This window comes from Panthera uncia, assembly GCF_023721935.1.
Source record: "Panthera uncia isolate 11264 chromosome A1 unlocalized genomic scaffold, Puncia_PCG_1.0 HiC_scaffold_17, whole genome shotgun sequence".
Classification (NCBI taxonomy): Eukaryota; Metazoa; Chordata; class Mammalia; order Carnivora; family Felidae; genus Panthera; species Panthera uncia.
In genome coordinates this window covers 54,969,252-54,993,680 of record NW_026057577.1, presented here as the reverse complement: position 1 = coordinate 54,993,680, position 24,429 = coordinate 54,969,252, and the positions used below count along the sequence as shown (strand labels likewise).

General features: G+C 36.1%; 1 protein-coding gene across 4 annotated transcripts in view; it reads left to right on the top strand.

The window, feature by feature from the left end:
• CERT1 (ceramide transporter 1) overlaps window positions 1–24,429 on the top strand; it is a 102,935-nt gene that overhangs the window by 60,564 nt on the left and 17,942 nt on the right. For 3 of the 4 annotated variants that reach the window (XR_007461773.1, XM_049649652.1, XM_049649654.1), the window contains 6 exons: window positions 3,774–3,857; window positions 8,857–9,014; window positions 14,133–14,225; window positions 18,965–19,051; window positions 21,458–21,550; window positions 22,084–22,161. Coding sequence is in view for 3 of the 4 variants with exons in the window: in XM_049649652.1 (XP_049505609.1) it covers window positions 3,774–3,857; window positions 8,857–9,014; window positions 14,133–14,225; window positions 18,965–19,051; window positions 21,458–21,550; window positions 22,084–22,161 (593 nt within the window). In the remaining variant the exon portion in view is untranslated. The remainder of the gene's footprint in view (window positions 1–3,773; window positions 3,858–8,856; window positions 9,015–14,132; window positions 14,226–18,964; window positions 19,052–21,457; window positions 21,551–22,083; window positions 22,162–24,429) is intronic. The other variant, XM_049649653.1, reaches the window with a different exon arrangement.

Genomic DNA, 24,429 nt, shown 5'->3' with positions numbered 1-24,429 from the left:
AAGTACTTAATTTAGGTACTTAATTTTATCTAAATTAAGTAGCCTTAATGTTCTTTATATTTCATAGACTTTAAGTTTTAGGTTCTTTAACATTTGATATTTATTTCTCTAAAAAGAAAGGCCCTTCAACTTGTGTTTCTCCTTAAGAAAAATGTGTGTATATCTTTTCTTATCAAACTAAACATTACACATCATCTTTCATTTGCTTGCAAATAGCCCTTTCAACAAAAAGAGAATACATACAGAATTGATTTATTTATTTTTAAATGATCTTATCAGTAGTAGAGAACATTTCGAGGACAAAAGTGATAATGGAAGGCTTAGAAGTTGGGATACAGTGATAACCAGGTTGTATAGAATCTTTGAAAAATAATTTTAAATGCTATTCATGTTTGAATAAATAGCAACAGTGGTAGACTAATATATTAATTTGTTAGGGCTGCTATCACAAAGTACTATAGACTAGGACAGCGAGGAGCTGATGGGGCGGCAGTGCTGCCATCTGGCTCAGCAGCCCCTCTGGAGTCTGCCCAGGTGGCTTAAACAAGAGAAATGTATTTTCTCACAGTTCTGGAGGCTAGAAGTCCGAGATGAGTTGTTACCAACATTGGTTTCTTCTGAGGGCCATGAGGGAAGGATCTATTTTAGGTCTCTCTCCTGAGCTTATAGATGGGTTGTCTCTTCCCTTTGTCTTCACATCATCTTCCTTCTGTAAGTGCCTGTGTTTAAATTTCCTTCGTTTATGAGGACACTGGTCATCTTGGATTAGGGGCCACCCTAGTGACTTCATTTTAACCTGATTACCTCTGTGAACACCCCGTCTCAAGATACAGTCACATTCTGAGGTACGGAAGGTTAGGACTTCTAACATATGAATGTTGCAGGGACATAATTCAACCCATAACAACTGATTTCCCTATAAATGCTATTATAAAAAATATTGATATTTTTAAGAACTCATGCTGGGTAAAGGTGAAATAAGGACATGGACCATAGTTTCCTACTTTGTAGATCAGAGTTGCTGAACTGAATCTAAGGATCTTTCATTAAATTATCAATACCTTGGGGGTGCCTGGGTGGCTCAGTTGATTAAGCATCCAGCTCTTGATTTCGGCCCAGGTCATGATGTCACAGTTTGTGAGTTCGAGCCCCACATCAGGCTCCACACTGACAGTGTGGAGTCTGCTTGGGATTCTCTCTGTCCCTCTCTCTCTGCCCTGTTCATGTTCTCTCTTATCTTTCTCTAAAAATAAATAGATAAAAATTATCAAAATATGACAACAGTGGATTGTAGGTAGTGGATTGCTCTAATACTTTGTCATGTAGCCTTCGTGCTAGCTTTATATGTTATTAATCTACTACCTTTACTCTGTTTACCTTTCCAATGAGAATTTATTCTTTCATATATTTTCTTGTTTCTAATTAACTCACTTACTTTTCAGCCTAAAGAAGTCTCCTTAACATTTCCTGTAAGGCCAGTTTAGTGGTGACAAACTCCTTTAGCTTTTGCTTGTGTGGCAGACTCTTTCTCTCTCCTTGAATTCTGAATGATAACTTTGCCGGGTAGAGTATTCTTGGTTTGAAGTGTTTTTATGGCTTAAAGAATTTTAAGAATCACTGTGCTTTTTTAAGTGTGTCATTGAAATGATAACAGCAAATTCTCATTTATTTTAGGTGTTCAGTGTTTTTATATAAAATAATTAATCAGAATTGTTAGTTAGGCAGTCTTAGCCAGACCACCCACATTTCCACACATACTTCAGTAGGATTTAACTAACCTTTAAAGTCGTGTGTGTGTGTGTGTGTGTGTGTGTGTGTGTGTATGGTTTTCAAAAGTAGAAAACATTATCTCTACCCTAAACATAGTGTTTGATTTTAAAAGAAGATAGATGTGTCACATCAAAGGAAAGTTTCTATTAATCTTGCTTTTATTCATGGTTAGTTTGTTGACTTGAAGTAGATTACTTAACATTTTTTCACATCTGTTGTCTCAGCTATAAAGTGAATATTATATCCAGCACATATGATTGTGAGAATTAAGTGAGAATATACATACATTAGAACTGTGCATAACAGCAAAAATTCAATAAATAATAGCTGCTGTTTTTAATGTGGTTCGTTTAGATTATTGCAGGGATAGGGAAAGCAGGAATGTGCAAGATCCAAAGATACAATTTAACATAATAGATTTGAATGTTAGTAAGGAAAACCAGTCTGATTGGGATGGGGGATTTATATTAGGACATTGGCTTTAAATCCTGTCAGACATCCCTTAAAGGTAGCTCAAGGATGGACAAGGAGTGCTTGGTTGGGAAGGAAAAGAGGAACGCCACTCTTTTAGCCAGAACAGCTCTTATTTTCATCAATTTTATATTGAGTGTTGCGCTAGAAGAATAAAGTTGAAAATCCCTGTTTGGTGGTACTAGGCTATTAGATGGTTAGAGATACAAAACCCAAAATAGATCCTAGTGAGATAAGTGAAGCACAAACCTTTCAGTAGTATTTAAGAACAGTTGACCAAAGTAGTATTGAGTCAAGGTCAGGATCTTGTTTGATGGTAAGTACTGATTTAAAAACAGCAGTATGCTGTGTTAATGAACTTCTTAGAATTGACCATATTTGCAAATGATTGACAAGAAGATGAAGATCCACACAATCTGGGAATCTGATGAATCTTGGGACTAAGATGCCTGCAGAGGCTTCAATATGAATATTGACATCTATAGGAATGATGGACATAGAAAAGAAAAATGTTAGTCAGGTACTGATATCACTTTGCTAGGTAGAAATGAGTAGTAGGTATTAGTAGATAATAGCTTATGATTTGAAAAAGTTGTTATAGATGAGTAGCAAAATTTTTAAGTGATGAAAAAATGAAATAGCCTAATAACTAGAAAATGCCAGAACAAAAGTATTTTTCATGGTGATTATTACCATTTAGGGGGAGGAATAAGAAACAGGGGTGGACTCTACATCCATTGGAGAGAGAGAGCTAAAGTAGATGAAATGTTTATTGTAGGATGAAGTTACTCCTGATGTAAAGAGATACAGACAAGAAGTAAAACATTAATTTAGAATGAAGACTTCTTACATAGAAAGGGAGTACCTAAAAAGAAAAGAAAGAAGCCATTAAAAAACGTGATAGCAGAGAATAAGGTTTATAAATTTGCATTAAGATTGGAATACATAATACAGTGAATTAAAGTATGTTAGAAAAAGGGATAGAACATAGAACAAAAAGGTATGCAGAAAGAGAACATAGGGGATTCTGTTTTTTCTGGAACTGAGTAAGTTAAAAGGAATGTCCAGGCACAGACACATAAGGATGAATGCAAATTGATATCACACCTGTAAGTCATTTTGTTGTCATGACCTGTAAGTCATCCCCTACACATGCAGAAATAGTAAACTTAAGAACTCCCAGAGGCAAATTAAGGTATCTTTTGCATGTAACTTACTCTCTTACAGTCCTGCTCAGCCCTTGCAGGCCTCTGGTAGACTTATGAAATCACCCCAAGCTGGGTAGGAAGGGATAGGATGACTAAAGGACAAAATAATTCATATCTCAATGTTATCCCTTACACAAATGAGAATGGGTACAATTTTTCTAATGTATTTCAAGACATTGCACAGCATGTTTATTGGGCATACCTTGACAACCTTGGGCATACCTTGACAACAGAATCTAGAATATATTGACTTCATTCGAACATAAGAAAAAATTGGTTTTCTATTTCCTTTAATCCTAATATCCTGAAATATATTTTCTTTAGTGGTAGAAGATGATGAAGATGACTTTCCTACAACACGTTCCGATGGAGACTTCTTGCATAATACTAATGGCAATAAGGAAAAGTGTAAGTAGTATATTTTTTCCGGTTGGCTGGATTAAGTGTACTTTCTAAAGTTATATAATAACTAAGTATATAGCAAGAATAATTATCTAATTGAGTAGTTCTTAAAAAGCAGTGTAATTACTGGAAAGTGAAAGTTTCTTCCAGGAAAAGACATATGAGTAAAATACACATTGTGACATTAAATAATAATGGCAGCTCATGATCTAACAAAGACTCATTCTAAATTCCAGACATTGACCTGCTTATTTCAGCAGTTATAAAATCAGTTTCTAGCACTCAAAGTTTATTTCTTGGAGGGGAAGCATTATAATATAACTTGAATGTTTATTTAGAGTATATTCTCTCTGTTGAACGTACTTTTCTGTCTCCACTTAATAAACTGGTATTAAAAAGTATATAATCAGTGTTATTAAATGTACGTTATTAAAAATAGCTCTGATTTCACCACGTATTTGTTTATAGACACAGGAGCAAGGTGGTTTATTTCATATACCCATTTATTTTGCTGTATTTATAATGGCTAACTTATTAGATAGAATTCTGAATTGTTCATTAGAAACCTACAATTTGCACCAACATGGATGAAGCTCGAGGGCCTAATGTAAGAGAAATAGGCCAAAGACAAATACTGCATGGTATCATTTACATGAGGAATCTTAAGCCTGAAAAAACAAAAAAACAAATCCAGAAACCTGTGATCCATAGTCAGTACTCTTCTTTTGAAATATCCTACAAAAAAGCTGGATTAGATTTGTAAAAAATTTTTTAAGTTACAAAAATAAGACATTGTGAAAAAATAAGTTAATCTAATTAAGCTTATTTTTGCTAATGTTGTGAAAGAATGTGAGGTATAATTTGTGGCCTGTTTTCAAATAATTTTTCAAACTGTCGTATGCATGGAATTTTCTTTTTTGTAGATCACAGTGGAATATTCTTTTATTGATACTAAAATCTGATACTTCTGTCCCCCTACTTTTTCCTTTTTGGCTCTTCCTGTTCCTTAGTTTCATCATAGCTTTCTTCCTGCTTATGACCTGCCCTCCCCTCAGTCTTGTGAAATACTAGCTTCTTACTACAGGGTTATCTATCCTTGGGACTTGGGACTTGGGACTTGGGACTTGGGACTGAAATGTTGAACCTTACTGAGCCATCTAGATTTATCTTTATTAAATTAGAGGGTTATTTGGGGAAGATTATTTCAAGTTATATTTTAATTTCACAATAAATAATCTGCTTTAATGGAAAAAAGATTTTGTTTGGACATTGAGAAAATTGTTAAATTGTAAAACTCGCAAGTCCAATCTTCTAGCCCAGTCAGTTCCCCGACCTACACTCCCCAGAATAGAATAGAAATTTATTTTCTATAGAAATTGAAATGGACGGTTCTAGATTCTGGAATACCTGGCACAGCAAAAGATAGGTGTATTGGCCTATCATCAATAAAGTGATTATGCAGAAATTTACAAACTGAGTATTAAAATTTAGCAACCTCATTGTTCTTTTTATCTCCAAGAACTCTGATGATCAGGCACGAAATGAAAGTCTGTGTACTGAAGCTCCCTTCTTTTACCCTGTTTCCAGAATACCCATCAACCAGATGTATATTTTCTGATACAAAAATAGAACATAACTCTAGATGCTGAATGACCACAAGGAAGGGACCTATAGAGATTTTCTACATCTACCATGAAGAAGCTGTCTCACTACCAGATCACCCTTAAATGAAGTCCACTGGGTTTAAAACCCTGCTGATGCTTACAGAGCTTCTAGTAACTTACTCTTAAATGTGAACAGATAGCCAGATTTCCAGACATTTGAGGAAAGCCTCCAATCTCTTTTTCTGGAGACTTGAAACCAAGCAACAGAAGGCAAAGTTATTAGAATCATTTAGAGAAATACCCTACAAGATGTTTACATAATTTTTTAAATCATGAGTCATGTTTGAAGTACACTTGTGGAATGCACTGTTTAAAATAATTCCTTTCAGGGTGCCTGGGTGGCTCAGTTGATTAAGTGTCCAACTTTGGCTCAGGTCATGATCTTGCGGTTCATGAGTTTGAGCCCCACGTCGGGCTCTGTGCTGACAGCTCTGAGCCTAGAGCCTGCTTCAGATTCTGTGTCTTCCTCTCTACCAGTCCCCCATTTATTTATTCATTCATTCTCTCTCTCTCTCTCTCTCTCTCTCTCTCTCTCTCGTATTTTAAAATAAATAAAAATTTATTCTCTCTCTCATTTTTAAATAAATTAAAAGAACATTAAAATAAAATAAGATAATTGCTTTCTTGGGGCACTGGGTGGCTTAGTCGGTTAAGCAACTGACTCTTGATTTCACCTCAGTCCAGATCTCATGGTTCATGGGTTCAAGCCCCACATTGCCACATTGGGCTCCGTGCTAACAGTGTGGAGGTTGCTTGGGATTCTCTGTCCCCCACCCTGCTCTCTCCTTCTCTCTCTGCCCCTCTCCCACTTGTATTCATGCTCTCTTCACTCTCTCCACCCCCCAAGAAAATAAATAAGTAAAAACTTTAAAAATAAACGGAATAATTCCTTCTTACTGTTGATGCAAAGTAACTCTTGTTAATTACCATAGATGGAAAGTAACTTTCTGTTAGAGTTAGAAATGAGTTAGAAGTTTTCTATATAATCTGGTAAAGTGAATAGAACATGTAGTCTTTAAATCTGGTACTGCTTGATCATAGCATGGGATTAGGGTGTCAGTCATCTCTCAAAAAAGACAGGCTCTTAGTGTTAGATGCAGCCAACATCAGAAAAGGGAGAAATGATACTTGATTCTTGGGAGTGGTCATTGTAACAAATTTTACCATTAGAGCCATCATTAAAGCTTTGGTCTAGGGGCACCTGGGGGCTCAGTCAATTAAGGGTCCCAACTCTTGATTTTGGCCCAGATCATGATCTCACAGCCATGGGATCAAGCCCCACATCCGGCTCTGCACTGTCAGTATGGAGCCTGCTTAGGATTCTCTCTCCCTCTCTCTCTGCCTCTTCCCCACTCATGCGCATGCACGCTCTCTTTTTAAAACATAAGTAAACTTTAAAAAAGATTTGGTCAAGATTACCTATTGTGATTAGTGAATATGTTAAGATTTTTAAAAATTTAGAACTAGTATACCGACCTGATAATAAATTGTATGTATTCCAAGAATAGGATTGGGGGTGAGATGTGAAGATTAGAATAAAACTTCCACAGGTTCTAAGATGATAATAAAGACACTTAAAGGTAATTTGAATATTAGACTAGAGGAGGAATTTTTGGATATGAAAACACCTTCCTGGGGCGCTTGGGTAGCTTAGTCAGTTAAGCATCCAACTTCAACTCAGGTCATGATCTCACGGTTCTAAATCATGATGTAAAGACTGTTTCCTCAACCTTTTGTGAACAATACTTACCTCTAATGTAAGTTTTCTTGTTATGTTCTGTGCATCCTTTTCTTAGTTTATATTTCTAGAGTCAAAAGAGGAGACTTTATGATAATAGTGTCAATTCATCAAAAAGGCATAACAATTATACATGTAGTTGTATATAATAACAGAATACATGGAGCAAAAAATGAATAAATTGAAGAGGAAAAAAAAGACAATTGAATTGTAAGTTTGAGACTTGACTCTCCAGCTCTCAATAATGGATACAACAAGTAGGAAGAACACCAAGGAAATAAAATACTTATAAAAACAAACAGACCTGGTAGACATCTATGGAACTCTCCACTTAACAATAGGAAAATATATATTCTTAACAATATCCTTAACAATAGGAGAATAGTATATGTAACATTCTTCAGGAGAGACCATAAACAAGCGTCAATTAATTTAAAAGGATTGAAATCATACAAAGTACATCCTCTAACCACAATGGAATAAAATGAAAAATCAGTGACAGAAATTTAGGGTATTCACAAATACGTAGACATTAACACCCTCACATATAACCAGTGGATTAAAGACAAAATCAGAAAGGAAATTAGAAAATACTATGAGATGAATGAAAGCAAAAATACAATATACCAAAACTGATGGACTGCAACTAAAGCTGTGCTTAGAGGGAAATTTATAGCTGAAACACCTTTATTATAAAAGAAGAGACTCAAAATACAATACAATCCAACTATAAATTGGTTCTTTGAAAAGATATCAAAGTTGATAAATCTGTCTTAGCAAATTTACAGTGTTATTAACTATAGTCCTCTTGCCATACATTAGACCTTTACACTTATTCATTCTGCGTAACTACAACTTTCATTCTTTTAACGGTACTTTCAAGAGCAGAAATTTTAAATTTTGATGAAGTTCATTTTATTACTTCTTTTGTGGATTATACCTTTGCTAAGTCATATCTATATAGGAGTTTTTAAAGTTGAAAGTATCATTATTTCTCTTAAGGAGTTCTCTTGGAGTGGTTTCTTATTAGTTAATGGTATAAGATATTATGCTCTCTTGCTTGCATCTTATGAGTTGTAAGAGTTTTCATTTAATTCAAGGACTAACTCTGAGTTAAAATTATAAAATATAAACATAAGAGCCATTTAACATGTGCATTGGTCTCAGACTTAATTTTGGACATTTATTTTAATTTTACATACCTTATTCAATTCTGTATGGTTTATCTTTAGGTATTTTTTAAATTTTAGGTCTCTCAAAATATAAGGTAGTTCTTGCCATAGTTTCGTCCCACTTTAAGATGTCAGAGTATTATTGTTAAAGTATTCCTCCTACCACTTTGTTCACTGGGTGTAGTACAGCAAATAGATTTCATGAAACAACATCCAGAAAAAAAGTTATGAAAGTACATACGCTGCCACAAGCTTCTTTGCTTATAGAGTATGGATGGAAATTTTTAAATGTTGGCCATCAAGAGGAGGATTAGAATCCAAGAGCCTGCTCTAACTTACTGGGTTTTTAAACATTTTTTAGTTTTACATTTTGATGAAGACTTATTTCTTCATTACAAAGATGTTCAGTGAATAGCTTTTTTTTCCCCCAGTATTTCCACATGTAACACCAAGAGGAATTAATGGTATAGACTTTAAAGGGGAGGCGATAACTTTTAAAGCAACTACTGCTGGAATCCTTGCTACACTTTCTCACTGTATTGAACTGATGGTAAAACGTGAGGACAGCTGGCAAAAAAGACTGGATAAGGTAAGTGTTGTTTTTCTTCTTTTTAAAAAATGATCCAATTTGATTCAGCTTTATAGTAATTTCTTAGGGAAAAATCTATTGGGATTGATAGAAGTAGCAGGGGGTACTACTCTTCTGAAATTTTGTGGGCATCTTAAATTCATTTTCCTAATGAGATTCACCAGTTATGTATTTAGTTACATACAACATAAATTCTTGGTAGGATTTTAATATAAAAAATTTTGTAGTAATAGAAATGCCTTGGAATAGAAGTGATAAGCCATTTAACATTACCTAGCTTAATTGAGAAATACGTGCAGCTGTATTTAAGTTCTTAAACACCAGTTTATGAAGTTAAACACTAGCTTACTGTGTTCATAGCTGTGTATACTTCCAGGGTCATTGTGCTATTATTTAACATATATTACGTTGTTCATTGAACATTTGCCTCATATTCACCTGTTTCCACCTTTGCTTAAACTTTAGCATTCATAATAATATTACAATATGAGTCTTTAGTTCCTAATGTCACCTTTGGTTCAGTGAATTTGTTTAGTAGGAAAACTTCTATTTAGAATTCAACATCAGTAAAACAATAAAATGTTATAACCGTAACATATCTTAGAAGATTTAGTTCTAGTCTAATGCCATCATTTAAAGAAGGAACTGAGGTACAGAGACTGGTCCAGAAATGCTAAGTAGCAGTTGGAAGAATTTTACTCTATGTTATATTTCAGCTCTGAATACTAGGCCAGACAGTAGTCAAAATCTGACTTTGTGCAGAAATCTCTGTCCCCACCCCCCGCCCCGTTCTCTCCCACTCTCTCTCTCAAAAATAAATAAACATTACAGCTTTGTAGTACAGCTTGAAGGCCGGGATTGTGATGCCTCCTGCTTTGGTTTTCTTTTTCAAGATCACTTTGGCTACTCAGTGTCTTTTCTGGTTTCAGACAAATTTTAGGATTATTTGTTCTAGCTCTGTGAAGAATGCTGGTGTTATTTTGATAGGGATTGCATTGAATATGTAGATTGCTTTGGGTAGTATTGACATTTTAACAGTATTCTTCCTATCCAGGAGCATGGAATCTTTTTCCATTTTTTTGTGTCTTCTTCCATTTCTTTCATAAGCTTTCTATAGTTTTCAGTGTATAGATTTTTCACCTCTTTGGTTAGATTTATTCCTAGGTATTTTATGGTTTTTCGTGTAATTGTTAATGGGATTGATGCCTTGATTTCTCTTTCTTTTGCTTCATTGTTGATATATAGGAATGCAACCGATTTCTGTGTATTGATTTTATATCCTGAAACTTTGCTGAATTCATGGATCAGTTCTAGCAGTTTTTTGGTGGAATCTTTTGGGTTTTCTGTGTAGAGTATCATGTCATCTGTGAGGAGTGAAAGTTTGACCTCCTCCTGGCCGATTTGGATGCCTTTTATTTCTTTGTGTTGTCTGATTGCAGAGGCTAAGACTTCCAATACTATGTTGAATAACAGTGGCGAGAGTGGACATCACTGTCTCGTTCCTGACCTTAAGGGGAAAGCTCTGTTTTTCTCCATTGAGGATGATATTAGCATTGGGTCTTTTGTATATGGTTTTAATGATCTTGAGGTATGCTCCTTCTATCCCTACTTTCTTGAGGGTTTTTATCAAGAAACAATGCTGTATTTTGTCCAATGCTTTCTCTGCATCTGTTGAGAGGATCATATGGTTCTTGTCCTTTCTTTTATTGATGTAATGAATCACATTGATTATTTTGCAGATATTGAACCAGGCCTGCATCCCAGGTATAAATCCCACTTGGTTGTGGTGAATAATTTTTTTAATGTATTGTTGGAATCGGTTGGCTAATATCTTGTTGAGGATTTTTGCATCCATGTTCATCAGGAAAATTGGTCTATAGTTCTTGTAGGGTCTCTGTCTGGTTTTGGCATTAAGGTAATGCTGGCTTCATAGAAAGAGCTTGGGAGTTTTCCTTTTCTATTTTTTGGAACAACTTCAAGAGAATAAGTGTTAACTCTTCCTTAAATGTTTGGTAGAATTCCCCTGGAAAGCCATATGGCCCTGGATTCTTGTTTCTTGGGAGATTTTTGATTACTAATTCAATTTCTTTACTGGTTATGTGTCTGTTCAAATTTTCTTTCTTCCTGTTTTTTTTTTTTGTTTTTTTTTTAACGTTTATTTATTTTTGAGACAGAGAGAGACAGAGCATGAACGGGCGAGGGGCAGAGAGAGAGGGAGACACAGAATCGGAAACAGGCTCCAGGCTCTGAGCCATCAGCCCAGAGCCTGACGCGGGGCTCGAACTCACGGACCGCGAGATCGTGACCTGAGCCGAAGTCAGACGCTTAACCGACTGAGCCACCCAGGCGCCCCTCTTCCTGTTTCAGTTTTGACAGTTTATATATTTCTAGGAATTTGTCCATTTCTTCCAGATTTCCCATTTTATTGGCATATAATTGCTCATAATATTCTCTTATTGTTTTTATTTCTGCTGTGTTGTTTGTGATCTCTCCTCTTTCATTCTTGATTTTATTTATTTGGGTCCTTTCCTTTTTCTTTTTGGATCTCAGTTACATTTTATGTGAAATGTAAGAATGTGGGTGTGATACACAGTATGTATGTGTGTGTATACCTGTCGATATAGATAGATATAAATATGTATATAGATACGTGTATATGTGTAGTGTACATACGTGTGTATATATGCATATAAGTACATATGTATATATGTATAAGACACATTCTATAAGAAATAGAAAGTTCTTGAGTGGAGAGACTAGTTTATCAACAAATAGGTCTTTTAAGTAATTCGTATAATTGGGAAGGAAAGTACAGTGGTAATTTAATATGATTTAAGTGAAATTTCTGTTTCCTTCAAAAAGTATTTGTACGCTTCCAATGTGCTAGCTCTAAGCTAGAAATGGGGAAACAGCAATGAGCAGGAAATTGCCCCTCAAAGAGCTTAATCTATTGAGAGCAATTAAATAGGTAATAGGTGATATAATAACAGGTATTTGATAGCAGTATTGTTTATACTGTTTCTAATGTCAGTTCTATTATTTTTTCAGCTGAGTAATAGAAAATTAATATTTCGTGGTTATTTTTCTTGGTTACCTATAATCCCTTCTATTACAGAAGACATATACTGAATTGTTAGCTAGTCATGTCTAAGAAGACCAGAAATTCTAAGATTAAACAATTTTACTTATTAACAGTATTAGTAAGAGAAAATCAATTCACTGAAGATGTTTGCTTACGTTAATAGGCTCTCATATGTAATTTCATGTGGTTTTTCATTTTCCCTTAAGTCCTTTGAATATTATTATTGTGCTGTATGTTTTTGTTGTGTTCAGTTTTTAAAATTTAGGTATAGCATAAGTATGGTAAGGTGTGCCAGTCTTAGGTGTCCTGTGTGACGATTTTTATGCATATGTATACACCTCTATAACTGCCACTCAGATTAAGATAAAGAATTTTTATAGTACCCCAGAAGGTTCCTGCATGCCTTTTCCTGGTCCATACCATACCACCATCTCAAGAGGTGACCATATACGTATACACTCTTGTGTCTGGCTGTTTTTTCCCTCAACATTGACCATGAGATTTATTTGTATTGTTACATTTAGTGGTAGTTTATTCTTTTTTATTGTTGTATTTCATTGTATGACTTCAGTTTGCTTATCAGTTTTTCCTTTGGTTTTTATATTTTAGCTATTGTGAATAAAGCTGCTATGAGCTTTCTTGTACATAGCTTTTGGAGGATATTCACTCATTTCTCTTGGGCATATACCTAGGAGTAGAATCGTTGGTTCATGGGGTATATGCTAGCTGTGGTGGGTATTGGCAAACAGTTTTCCAAAGTGGTCGTGTCACTTTATACTTCTATCAGCAATAGATGAGAATTCACTTGCTCTTTACTCTTAGTAACACTTGTTATTGTCAAGTTATTGTGGGAATTTGTTTGTTTTTAAATTTTAGCCATTCTGGTGGGTCTATAGACCTGCTTTCTCTTGAGTATGCGAAAATTAGTCTTTAAGTCCAATGAACAATTAACTGATTTGTACAAGCTTTAATGCAGATAGGATATTTGGAAGTAGTTAGCTTTGTATGTGTTCCTGTGGACTTTAATTTAGCCCTTAAGGATTTGAGGGAAGGGAATAAAGAGAATAAATGCATGTTCCTTATAAGCTTGTTAGACTTAAGTTATCAGATTTGACCAGGGCAGTACATTTCGTGTTGTAGAAGGAAGTTTGAGATTGGTAGTGCCAGGGCCAGCCCTTTTTTAAAAATAGTTATTTATTTATATTTTTATTTTTATTTTTATTTTTATTTTTATTTATTTTTTTTTTTTTTTGAGACAGAGAGTGCTAACAGGAGAGCGGCAGAGAGAGGAGAGAAAATCCCAAGCAGGCCCAGCACTGTCAGCTCTGAGCTGGGGGAGCCCATGGCGAGGCTAGATCTCAGATCTGGATCTTAGGAAGCTGAGATCGTGACCTGAGCTGAAATCGTTACTCTCACTCTTTTGACTGAGCCACCCAGGCGCCCCAGGGCCAGCCTTTTTTTTTATGTGTTGACTTTGGGTCTTTTAACCCCGTAAGGCTATAGATTAAAGGTGAGGATCAAAGTAGAAATCTAAGCTCTTTTTCAGCTCTAAAATAGTTTTAACCAACAGTGAGAAAAGTACTAGACATTCATCTTTCTTAGAATATATTTTAGCATTCATTGATTTCGCCTGTTGATTATTTTCTTCACATCCATTGCTTTCTTTCTTTAAAGCAAAATAAATACACCTTTACTGGGGGGAAACAAACACATAAATACATTGTAGGCATTTCTAGTGTTAATTTTATCTTTTTTCTTTTTTTTTTTAAGCATAGGCACTTTGACAGTTACTTAATACACCTAAATATATAGCCCACCTATAAGGTAATTCTTAGTGGTGATTTAAATGGTGGTTTGTGTGTAAAGTATATCTCAGAGAAAAGTGTTTTCTTGGACAGAACAATGCTCATTTTTCACAGGAGTGGACTGTTTCTTTTTATTACTGTTGTTGTTTAGCCAAATTATAAAATTTCACTGAAATGCAGAGAAAATTCCACTTCAGATGTAATTTTTCACTTGCTTTTTTTTTTTTTTAGGAAACTGAGAAGAGAAGAAGAATAGAAGAAGCATACAAAAATGCCATGACAGAACTTAAGAAAAAATCCCACTTTGGAGGACCAGATTATGAGGTATGAAGTTACATTTTGATTTTAGAAGGAGGAAAACATAGGCCATATCTATCATAATGTTGCAGGATTTTTTACCACAATACCCGGGGTTCATTGTCACACTGCTTTGAAGAATGAAGACTTGGACACAAAATGAGAAGTAGGCAAAAGTTTATTAGAGTATAAGATTAGAAAAGAATAGTAGGAAAGTTCTCTTTACAGAGAAGGGACATTTGGAAGTGAATGCAAGGACCATAGAGAAGGGTCCTTGTTTTGTAAAGTTCTGGTCAGCTTTCCCTCATCCCTTCCCCCTTGTTCCTTCTCAGGTTCTACCCTTATGGGCTTGATCACTCTAGGTTCTGGGTTATTCTGTAGGTGTTGGCTCCTTTTCATTGAATTGAGTGGTCTATGGCCATACTTAGGTCTTTTGTCAAATTTCTGAGGAAAACCTGAAAGGGAGTAGGTGGGGTCTGTTACATTCTAAAGAGGAACCTTACTCCTGAGGGGGTTTGTTGTGGTCAGACACTCCCAGCATTGTTCCAAAATATGTGTTTTTCTCCACCCAGGGACCTCAGGCCCTAATCTTTTCCTCTCAACCTACTGAATCTTATCTTCTTCTATCATAATGAAAGTGATTTTTTTTTTTATTTTTATTTTTGAGAGACTGAGACAGAGTGCGAGTAAGGGAGGGGCAGAGAGAGAGACAGACACAGAATCCGAAGCAGGCTCCAGGCTCCAAACTTTCAGCACAGAGCCCAATGCGGGGCTTGAACTCACAGACTGCGAGATCATGGCCTGAGCTGCAGTCGGGTGCTTAACCGACTGAGCCACCCAGGCATCCCCAGAAATTACATTATAATCTTAAATTCATTCCTTAAGATATACTATGTATGCAAGACACTGTACTAGGCATGGATATACAGGATCCTGCCCAAGTACCTAATGGGAAAACAGGCTAGTTAACAGGTGAGTTTGAAGCACTGTTAGCACTGAGAGGTTTTTGAGTCAGGGATGGCTTCCCAGCATCTTAGCTGAAATCTTAACAGTGAGACGGAACTAGGGGCACCTGGGTGGCTCAGTCGGTTGAGCATCCAAATTCCACTCAGGTCATGATCTCACAGCTCATGGGTTCATGCCCCACGTCAGGCTCTGTGCTGACAGCTCAGAGCCTGGAGCCTGCTTCACATTCTGTGTCTCCCTCTCTCTCTGGCCCTCCACTGCTCGTGTTCTGTCTCTCTGTCTTTCAACAATAAATAAACATTAAAAAAAAAAAAAAAAAAAAGAATGAGACGGAACTGGAGGGTATTATGCTAAGTGAAATAAGTCATTCAGAGAAAGACAGATCTCATATGTTTTCACTCATATGTGGAACTTGAGAAACTTAACAGAAGACGATGGGGGAAGGGAAGGGGAAAAAATAGATACAAACAGAGAGGGAGGGAGGCAAACCATAAGAGATTCTTAAATACAGAGAACAAACTGAGGGTTGATGGGGGTGTGGGGAAGAGGGGAAAATGGGTGATGGGCACTGAGGAGAGCACTTGTTGGGATGAGCACTGGATGTTGTATGTAAGCGATGAATCACGAGAATCTACCCCCAAAAACCAAGAGCACACCGTACACCCTATATGTTAACCAATTTGACAGTAAATTATATTTTAAAAAAAAATGAATGAGTAGGCTGAGTAGATACTAACCAGGTGAATAGCAAGAATGTTTACTTGTAGGGGCTGAAAAGGAAAACTTAAAAAAAAAAAAAACAAAAGCATTTTGCCCACAGGGAAACTGAAAGACCTTATCGGAGGGTGGAGCCTATTGAGTGGAGGGAGTAGTAAGCCAGGCTTGCAAGGTCTACAGGAATCCTTATATATCCTCAGGCAATGGGTTTTAAGCAAGTGAAAGTTTTCAGATATACCATTTAGAAAAATCATTCTTGCTCCCTGCTGTGAGGGTAGTGGATTGTAGTTGACAGCCTTCGACTGGCAGCTTCCATGACTTCAGGCTCGCAGGTGAGAATTGAAGATAACCTAGATTAAGATACAGTGATAGGAACAGACACCAGCGATAAATTTACATATTTAAAAGTAGGATTAAAGAGTGTGGTGATTGAATGAAGGGAACTGGAGGTGCATAGGAATTTTGAGACATTAACCGGAGGAGGTTTTAGGTATTATTAGATACAAAGATCTAACGCTTAGGTGAGAAATGGATAGATAGGCTGTGGATTTCAGGAATCATCACATGACTGAGGCCAATGCTGTGGGGAGAGCAAGGGTAGAACCCTGAGGAACACCCACATTTAAGGGAGTCCAAAGAGGAGTCTTGGATAGAGAGGAATTGGGAAATTAGGAATCCAAGGAGAGAGAACTCTTCCAAGATCATCATTAACATGAGAAATGCTGCTAATGGAGCAAGTAAGCTAAAGAGTGGTGTTTCCCACAGATTTAGCAATAAATAGCTATTTTCCTTGGTAAACATGATGAGTTAAAATGTTTTTTTTAAGTTGTTTTTTAAATAAAGTAAATTTTATTCCAGTTACTGTAGTTATCCCTTACATGTGCCATCAAAGGAAAGATGTACCTGTCTTATTTGCCCATTTCACTTATCAAAGTAGAATTTTTGAATGCTATAGTTCCCAATTAGTAGACTCCTGAGACTGAAGTGATTGCATAGATTGAATGAGCATTAAAATTTTTCAAGTGTAGATGTGGTTATGATCAATAGAGGTTTTTTTTTGTTTGTTTGTTTGTTTTGTTTTTTTTTTTTTTCAACCTTTTTTATTTATTTTTGGGACAGAGAGAGACAGAGCATGAACGGGGGAGGGGCAGAGAGAGAGGGAGACACAGAATCGGAAACAGGCTCCAGGCTCCGAGCCATCAGCCCAGAGCCTGACGCGGGGCTCGAACTCACGGACCGCGAGATCGTGACCTGGCTGAAGTCGGACACTTAACCGACTGCGCCACCCAGTCGCCCCTCAATAGAGGTTTTAAAAGCATTAGGAAATATGTTTGAGTTCAGAGTAGATTTTGGCTATTTCGTATTTTTCTTAAGCAAAGTTACACTGCTGTTACTTGAATGTCGGAAACGTTTGGACTTATAAAGGGAATCCTGTAGGAGAGAGGCCTCTGGAGTGTTGTTACTATTCTTGTTGGCGATCCAGCTGGTCATTTGATGGCTGTGTTCACTTAATGATAATTCATTGAAATTTACACTTTTTGTATATTGTAGCTGAATAAAAAGTTGTGTGTGTGTGTTTAACGTGGTTATGAGGGAGCCTCATAGCTCTAAAAGAACTAGTGCATTAAATCGGGGCGCCTGGGTGGCTTGGTCGGTTGAGCGTCTGGCTTCGGCTCAGGTCGTGATCTCGCAGTTTGTGAGTTCGAGCCCCGCGTCAGGCTCTGTGCTGACAGCTTGGAGCCTGCTTTGGATTCTGTATCTCCTCCTCTCTCTGCCTTTCCCCTGCTCATGCTCTCTCTCTGTCTGTCCATAATAGATAAACGTTACAAAAATTTAGAAAAAACAAAACAAAAAACTAGTGCATTAAATCAAGATGTCTCATATGCCTGTGACAAGTGACAAGAGCATTACACCGTAGTTCCTCCCACCCTTTTTGCCTTGGCCCCAGGTGGTGTCACGTTGCTAGGTTAGGTACTTTCTAATGGGATAGTGATGGCCTAGGGTAATCATTCTAACTGGAAAAACTCCAGACAGACCAGCAATTATTCATGTGTCTTACTTTGGATATTTAAAAAGTTAGGGAACCTTAAACCCAGCCTACCTTTTCAGCCTCAGCTTTTCCCCTAACATGAAGCTATTGTTCCACTTACAGTCCACTCACTTGTTTCGTGTCAGCAGGAACATACTGTGCTTATTTGTTTTCTATTATTCTTTGTACATTTGATACAGCTGAGGTTCCAGTTGCATGAGAATCGGTTGGAGAACTTATTAAACATACATATTCCTGGCTTCACCCAAGATCCACTGAAAAGTAATTTCTGCGTATGGGGACTAAGAATTTTCCATTTAACAAGTTCCCAAGGCAGTTTCCTAGCTGATTGAGAACCACTGCTTTGCCATCTAACCAAGCTTTCAAGCATCAGTTCAGTTTTTCTTTCTTCATGAAATAATAGTCTTTGTTTAGGAAGATGCCCCTCAGAAAACTCCTGTCTGTGCTTGTTATCGGCTATCAATAGATCTTATGTAACTTTGTACTTACTTTTCTGTGATTTTATATGTTTTCTCTTATCAGGTACTCATTCACAAGTACTCACCTCTGCCACTGTAGCATGAAAGGAGGCATAGACAATTCCTAAATGAATGAGCATGATTATATTCCAACAAAACATTATTTTAATTCCATATTATAATTCTGACATCATGAAATGTTGCTATTTTTTCTTCTCCAGCCACTTAAAAATGAAATTCTCAGCTCAGAGGCCATGCACAAGTAGGCAGTGAACTAAATTTAACTCCAGGGCATAGTTCAGCAACACCCCTGTTCTAAACTATCACCCTAACACAGTGTTGGTCAGTATACAGTGGGTATATGAATATTGAGTATATGAATTAATTGTGACACTCATGATTTTGCACAGAGCATATGTTACTTGTCTTTTGATAATACTTTATATATTAACTGGTTTATAAATATTTGTCAAGTCACATTTCAACTTTCCTCTAGAGTTAATGCTAGGATTATGAAGGTTTTATATTGTCTTTAATCAGCTGGTTTTTTTTTTTCCTCTCGTGTGTTTGAATAGGAAGGTCCAAACAGTCTGATTAATGAAGAAGAGTTCTTTGATGCTGTTGAAGCTGCTCTTGACAGACAAGATAAAATAGAAGAACAGGTATATCCGGTTTTAAAAATTCTAACACACACACACACACACACACAAAAATTCTAACACTAGGCATTCTTGATGTGTGTTATTTCATATAAATAAAATTTGAAAATTGTGAACCTAATAACCCAGAAAATGAACTGTCTTCACTGAGTCACAGATGTAGAAGAATCTTTACAAGTCACTTCCTTCATTGATTCATTTCTAAACAATGGAAAGGAGACCACTGATTGTTTACAGGAAGCATGAATAATTTACATGAAATTAAATGGAAATATTCCACCTGTTCCCCTTGAAGTATCCAACTTTTATTATCTTTCTATTTAGAATAAGTATATATTTAATCTGAATAAAACAGTCTCTGTGAATTTCTCTTTCCCACAAAGTACTGACCATATGAATTCACAAGGAAGAAGACCAAGAATGTATTTTTTTTCTTCTAAATTACTGCCATTCCATTTTTATTATTAACTCCTTTAAAGCTTTAACTACCTTCACCTTCAATTGCTTCCTCACTTTTGACTTTGCTCAGTATTTCACTGTTATTAAATTCGCAACAGACATACCCAGCTCTTTTTGGAAAGTGAAGGAAAACATTTCTTAAATCCTTTAACTCTAGTCTCAGGATTAGTATGATCCTTTGCCTTCTTTTAGTTGTGCAGTAGTGAAGTTACCATATATTACCACTAGATGGTACTTAAGGGTGAATTTTAGTCACTCTTCACAGGGCTTTAAGCATCTTGCAAATAAATTCGTAAATGTATCAGTTGTACTACAAATTAACTTGTGTAGATAAGTTGGCTTGTCATTCTTTGTCATTGCTAGGGTAGTTATGACCGTTATGCCCATTTACTGGTTTGTCTCCCTGAGGGTAAATCACCTCCAAGAGTGACATTTTCTTTTCATGTTTATTTTTCATTATTTTTTTTCTAAATCAGTGATAAAAAGGTGTTGTTACATTAATTTATAAAGTATATCACTCATTCAAAAGAGATTATGCAGCATTCAATAAGACTGGAAACTTTCAGGTCCTAAATGAGCTCCATATTTGTACGCCTAAAGTGTAACCTGAAGGAGTATCATTGTGTTTGGCTTTACTTCACTGTGGTGTTTTTTTATTTTGATTTTATTTTAAACTAAGTTGTGCTATTTTGGGGAGAGTCGTGTGCTATTCTGGGAGAGTAGGTCGAGACAACTTCAGTCTGAGTTTTGTAAATGACTAACTATGTAGCTGTAAACTTATCACTTAAATTCTCTGGGCCTTGGTCTTCTAATACGTAAAACAAAGAGTTATACATGATGATTCAAATTCTGTCTTCTGGCTCCAAAATGCTACTCTACTGGATACTAATGCAGTGCTTGAGTTGGAGTTTAAAAGGATCGATGAACACTTTTGTAAATTTTAAAAGAAAAATATTCATGGGACTATTTAACTTCAGTCTGTTCTTGACACTGTGGTAGATACGCTACAAAATAGGTCATTAAACAGACCATGATTTTCCTTGCCTAATAGACATGTTGATATCGCAAAGATAATTATAGTGTGGTAATGCTCTAGAGTAGTAAACTTCAGTAATTCATGAAGTGAGTTCCAAAGATTCAGATCATTAGATATTGCACAGGGCTCTCCACAGCACAGCCACTACTTAGGTATTCTTCAGTGACATTTTTGAGTTTACATTGTTCTATGTTATTTGCCAATATAAGGAAAGATATTTTTAATAAAGTGGTGAATAAGAAATGAGATCTTAGTTCTGTTCAGATAGTGCTGAATAGAAATTACTGCTTGTCTTCTGCATAGTTAGAAGATGAGTACACACACAACACAGCACAGGCTCTGGTACATTATATTTAGTAAATATTGACTAAGTGAGAAGAAACTAGGCAAGCTCAGGAGGAGGAAGGAGGTTAAGTGACAGCTTAACAGGTGTGATACCTTAATGGAAAGGAGATAAGATATCCATGACCTGGTCTTTGGAACAAAACTGAAGCAAACGATGACACTGGTTCAGATGATATAGCTCTGCACATCCCTGATGAAGTAGAATGATTGGAATAATTTGGCCAGAGTTTGGATATAGAAAATTACTTTAACAGCAGTGTTAATTAAGATTCATGGTAAATAATGCCATGCTGGTATTGGAGAGTCTGACCAGGGGCAGAATCAAAGAACCCATCCCTGGTCAAAGGTGGTACCTATGGAGTCTGAAAGAAGAGACTGATTTAGAATACATGAAGTAAGTGTCGGGATTTGGCAAGGCTTGTATCTTTTGAGTATTTTTGTGATTCAAGTATTTATAAGTACTAAAGTGTTCAGTAATTAAATGTTGATAGTTCCAGGTTATATTATCCTTTCTCAAGCTACAAAGTACACTTTAAAACCTTCCCACCTAACATTACATGTTTTCTTAGTCACAGAGTGAAAAGGTCAGATTACATTGGCCTACATCCATGCCATCTGGAGATGCCTTTTCTTCTGTGGGGACTCATAGGTTTGTCCAAAAGGTAAGCTAATGTCACAGCTCACTGAAATTATATATTGTATTGTTCTTCAGTGTGGATGGAACTATCTTGTTGTATAAGGTTTCTCTCTTCTTGAATTTAGGTAATGAGACTTTTGGGTATTTTATGTTTTCTTCCAAACATACATTTTTGTATGTTTTTCCTCCAAAATAGTTAGAAATCATCTTCTGAATATAATGTTCTTTCTTTTTTCTTTAAGGGGAAAGGGGGGGATGGGGGTGGATAGGAGTGGCTAATCTGATAGTTAACCAGAAGCATAACTAGTTACATTAAATCACTTTTTTTCTTTGGGGTTAAGTGGTATTATGTTGTATTACTGGAAGCACTGCATTCTTTTTAGAAAGATTTTGGAGCATAAACCATAATAGGTGCATGAAGTCAGCACTTGCTGCTGAGCCTGTTTCATATGGTGCTTTGTTCTCTCTTTCTTTATCTTGTGTTTGGAAGTTGGTACTGAATGCTCTGTTGTGCCTTTGTTCTGATTACTTGGTTTTTTCTTTGTCTGTCTCTGGTAGCCCTATAGTCGCTCTTCCTCCATGTCTTCCATTGATCTCGTCAGTGCCTCTGACGATGTTCACAGATTCAGCTCCCAGGTACTGTATGAATGTATAGAGCGGACTTGAGTCTTTCCGTGCTATATTTCAGCCTGCTTTCCCAGTTCCTAGATATCTTTCTGTTAGGCCACTTGTTTGGTTTTGAATTTTAAATGGTAACAATAAGCATTTAAAAGGCCTTCCTTATCTACTAAATAGTTCCTCTATCAGGCTTGCATGTGCCCTTTGTATCCTGTACTGTGAATAGCTTGGAATTTTGCCATGGAGGAGGCACTCCTGAAAGATTTCAAATTGAATTGAAACAAGTAGGAGATACCTGGTTTTTAAATACCATGTAGTTTCTTTAGATAGGATTCAACAACTTTGATGAACATGGTTTACAGAGTATGTTATAGCATAAAAGTAGGTTTTAATAGTCTCCCTTTTAATCTCGAGTATCTCATATTTCAACAGGGAAATGTCTTTTTAAATAATATTTGTCTCATTACTATTATTATACTAAGCTCCATTGAACAGATTGTATTTTTGTTATGCAAATTACCCTTGGATATTATAAATTAATGTTCCTTTTCATATACATCATTAAGGATTTAGGAATTTAAGACTGGAAACTACATGCTTGCTGTCTCTACCCTCATAATAATGTCCAAGTATTATCAGAGGAATATTTTTTAGTATCAGCATTCGTTTTTTAAAGTTTTTTTAATCCTTGTATCTTTGCCATTGAGCTGTGTATCTTTATGGTGATTGTGTTTTATTGGATTGCATTATGTTATCTTATGTTAAGAAACTGCGCTTTCCAGTCAGAATGACCAAGTGTAAATACTGGTTAGTTGCATGATCTTGGACAATTTTTCTAACTCTTCTGTGCTTCACTTCTGTGATCTAGCTAGGACTGTGATCTGGCTAGAGCCTGGCATGTAGTAAATGCTAAATAAGTGTGAGCTTTTATTAGTTATTATATAGCTATTTATTAGCTATTGTTACTATAATAATAACAATTTCTTTGAACTAGTCAAAATTTTCTACATTTTTTTTTTTTTTGCTATCAGAGTACAGTTGACCCTTGAACAACGTTGAGATTGGGGCACTGACCCCCCTCGGTCAAAAATCCACATATAGGGGCGCCTGGGTGGCTCAGTCGGTTAAGCGTCCGACTTCAGCTCAGGTCACGATCTCGTGGTCCGTGAGTTCGAGCCCCGCGTCAGGCTCTGGGCTGATGGCTCGGAGCCTGGAGCCTGTTTCCGATTCTGTGTCTCCCTCTCTCTCTCTGCCCCTTCCCCGTTCATGCTCTGTCTCTCTCTGTCCCAAAAATAAATAAAAAACGTTGAAAAAAAAAAATTTTTTTTTTAAAAAAAATCCACATATAACTTTTGACTCCCCAAAAACTTAACTACTCACAGCCTACTGTAGTTAATCAGAAGCTTTAAGGAGAACATAAATAGCTGATTAAAATATACTTTTATGTTACATATATACTGTATTTGTTACTAAGAAAATTGTAGGGAAGAGAAAATACATTTGCAGTCCTGCACTTTATTTATTGAAACAAATTTGCATTCAAGTGGGCCTGCGCAATTCAAACCTGTGATGTTCCAGGGTCAATTGCATTCCAGTAAAAGTTTTTTAAAAGTCCTAATTTAAAACAGATTTCTTAGTTTATACATATGAATAAAATTGACATTTGTTTTTAACTCTGCAGGAAAGAGGAAAATTAAGTTTAAGACTCAAAATGTATTCTTTGACTTTTGCAGCCTTTTTCTCCTTGAACATGTTTGAGAGAGAGATGTATCAGCTCTGCTTCAGAAATCGCCTAGAACCAAACTTATTCTAATATTTCTTAATCATGTTCATCCATTTGTGCAAGCTTTTTAAAGGCATATCATATTTGCAATAAATCCGTGACAAAACTAGATAATACTGGGAGGCTTTGGTTTATTCTGCTAAGCTCCACCTTGCGTTAAAGTAATAGAGTAAGAGACTAAAGCTCATCAGTACCAGTCACCATTTTTCCTTAAAATATAGGAATACACAAGCTATGAATGAAAACATAATGAGAGCGATAAATGAGTGTTAAGCTACTGATAAGTGCCTAAGAGTTAAGGCCTCAGAATGCAGACCTCCGACCCAAGCTGTAGGGCTATAAAACAGCTGAAATTCTTCACCTACAGAAGAATATATTACTGAGACAAGACTTTGCCACATTGTAGCATACTTCTTTATATTTTGTGTAACTCATGTATGTAAGTTGAGAAAGATCTTCTGGTGGAATTTTTTTAATAGGTGATGCTTGTGATTATTTATAAT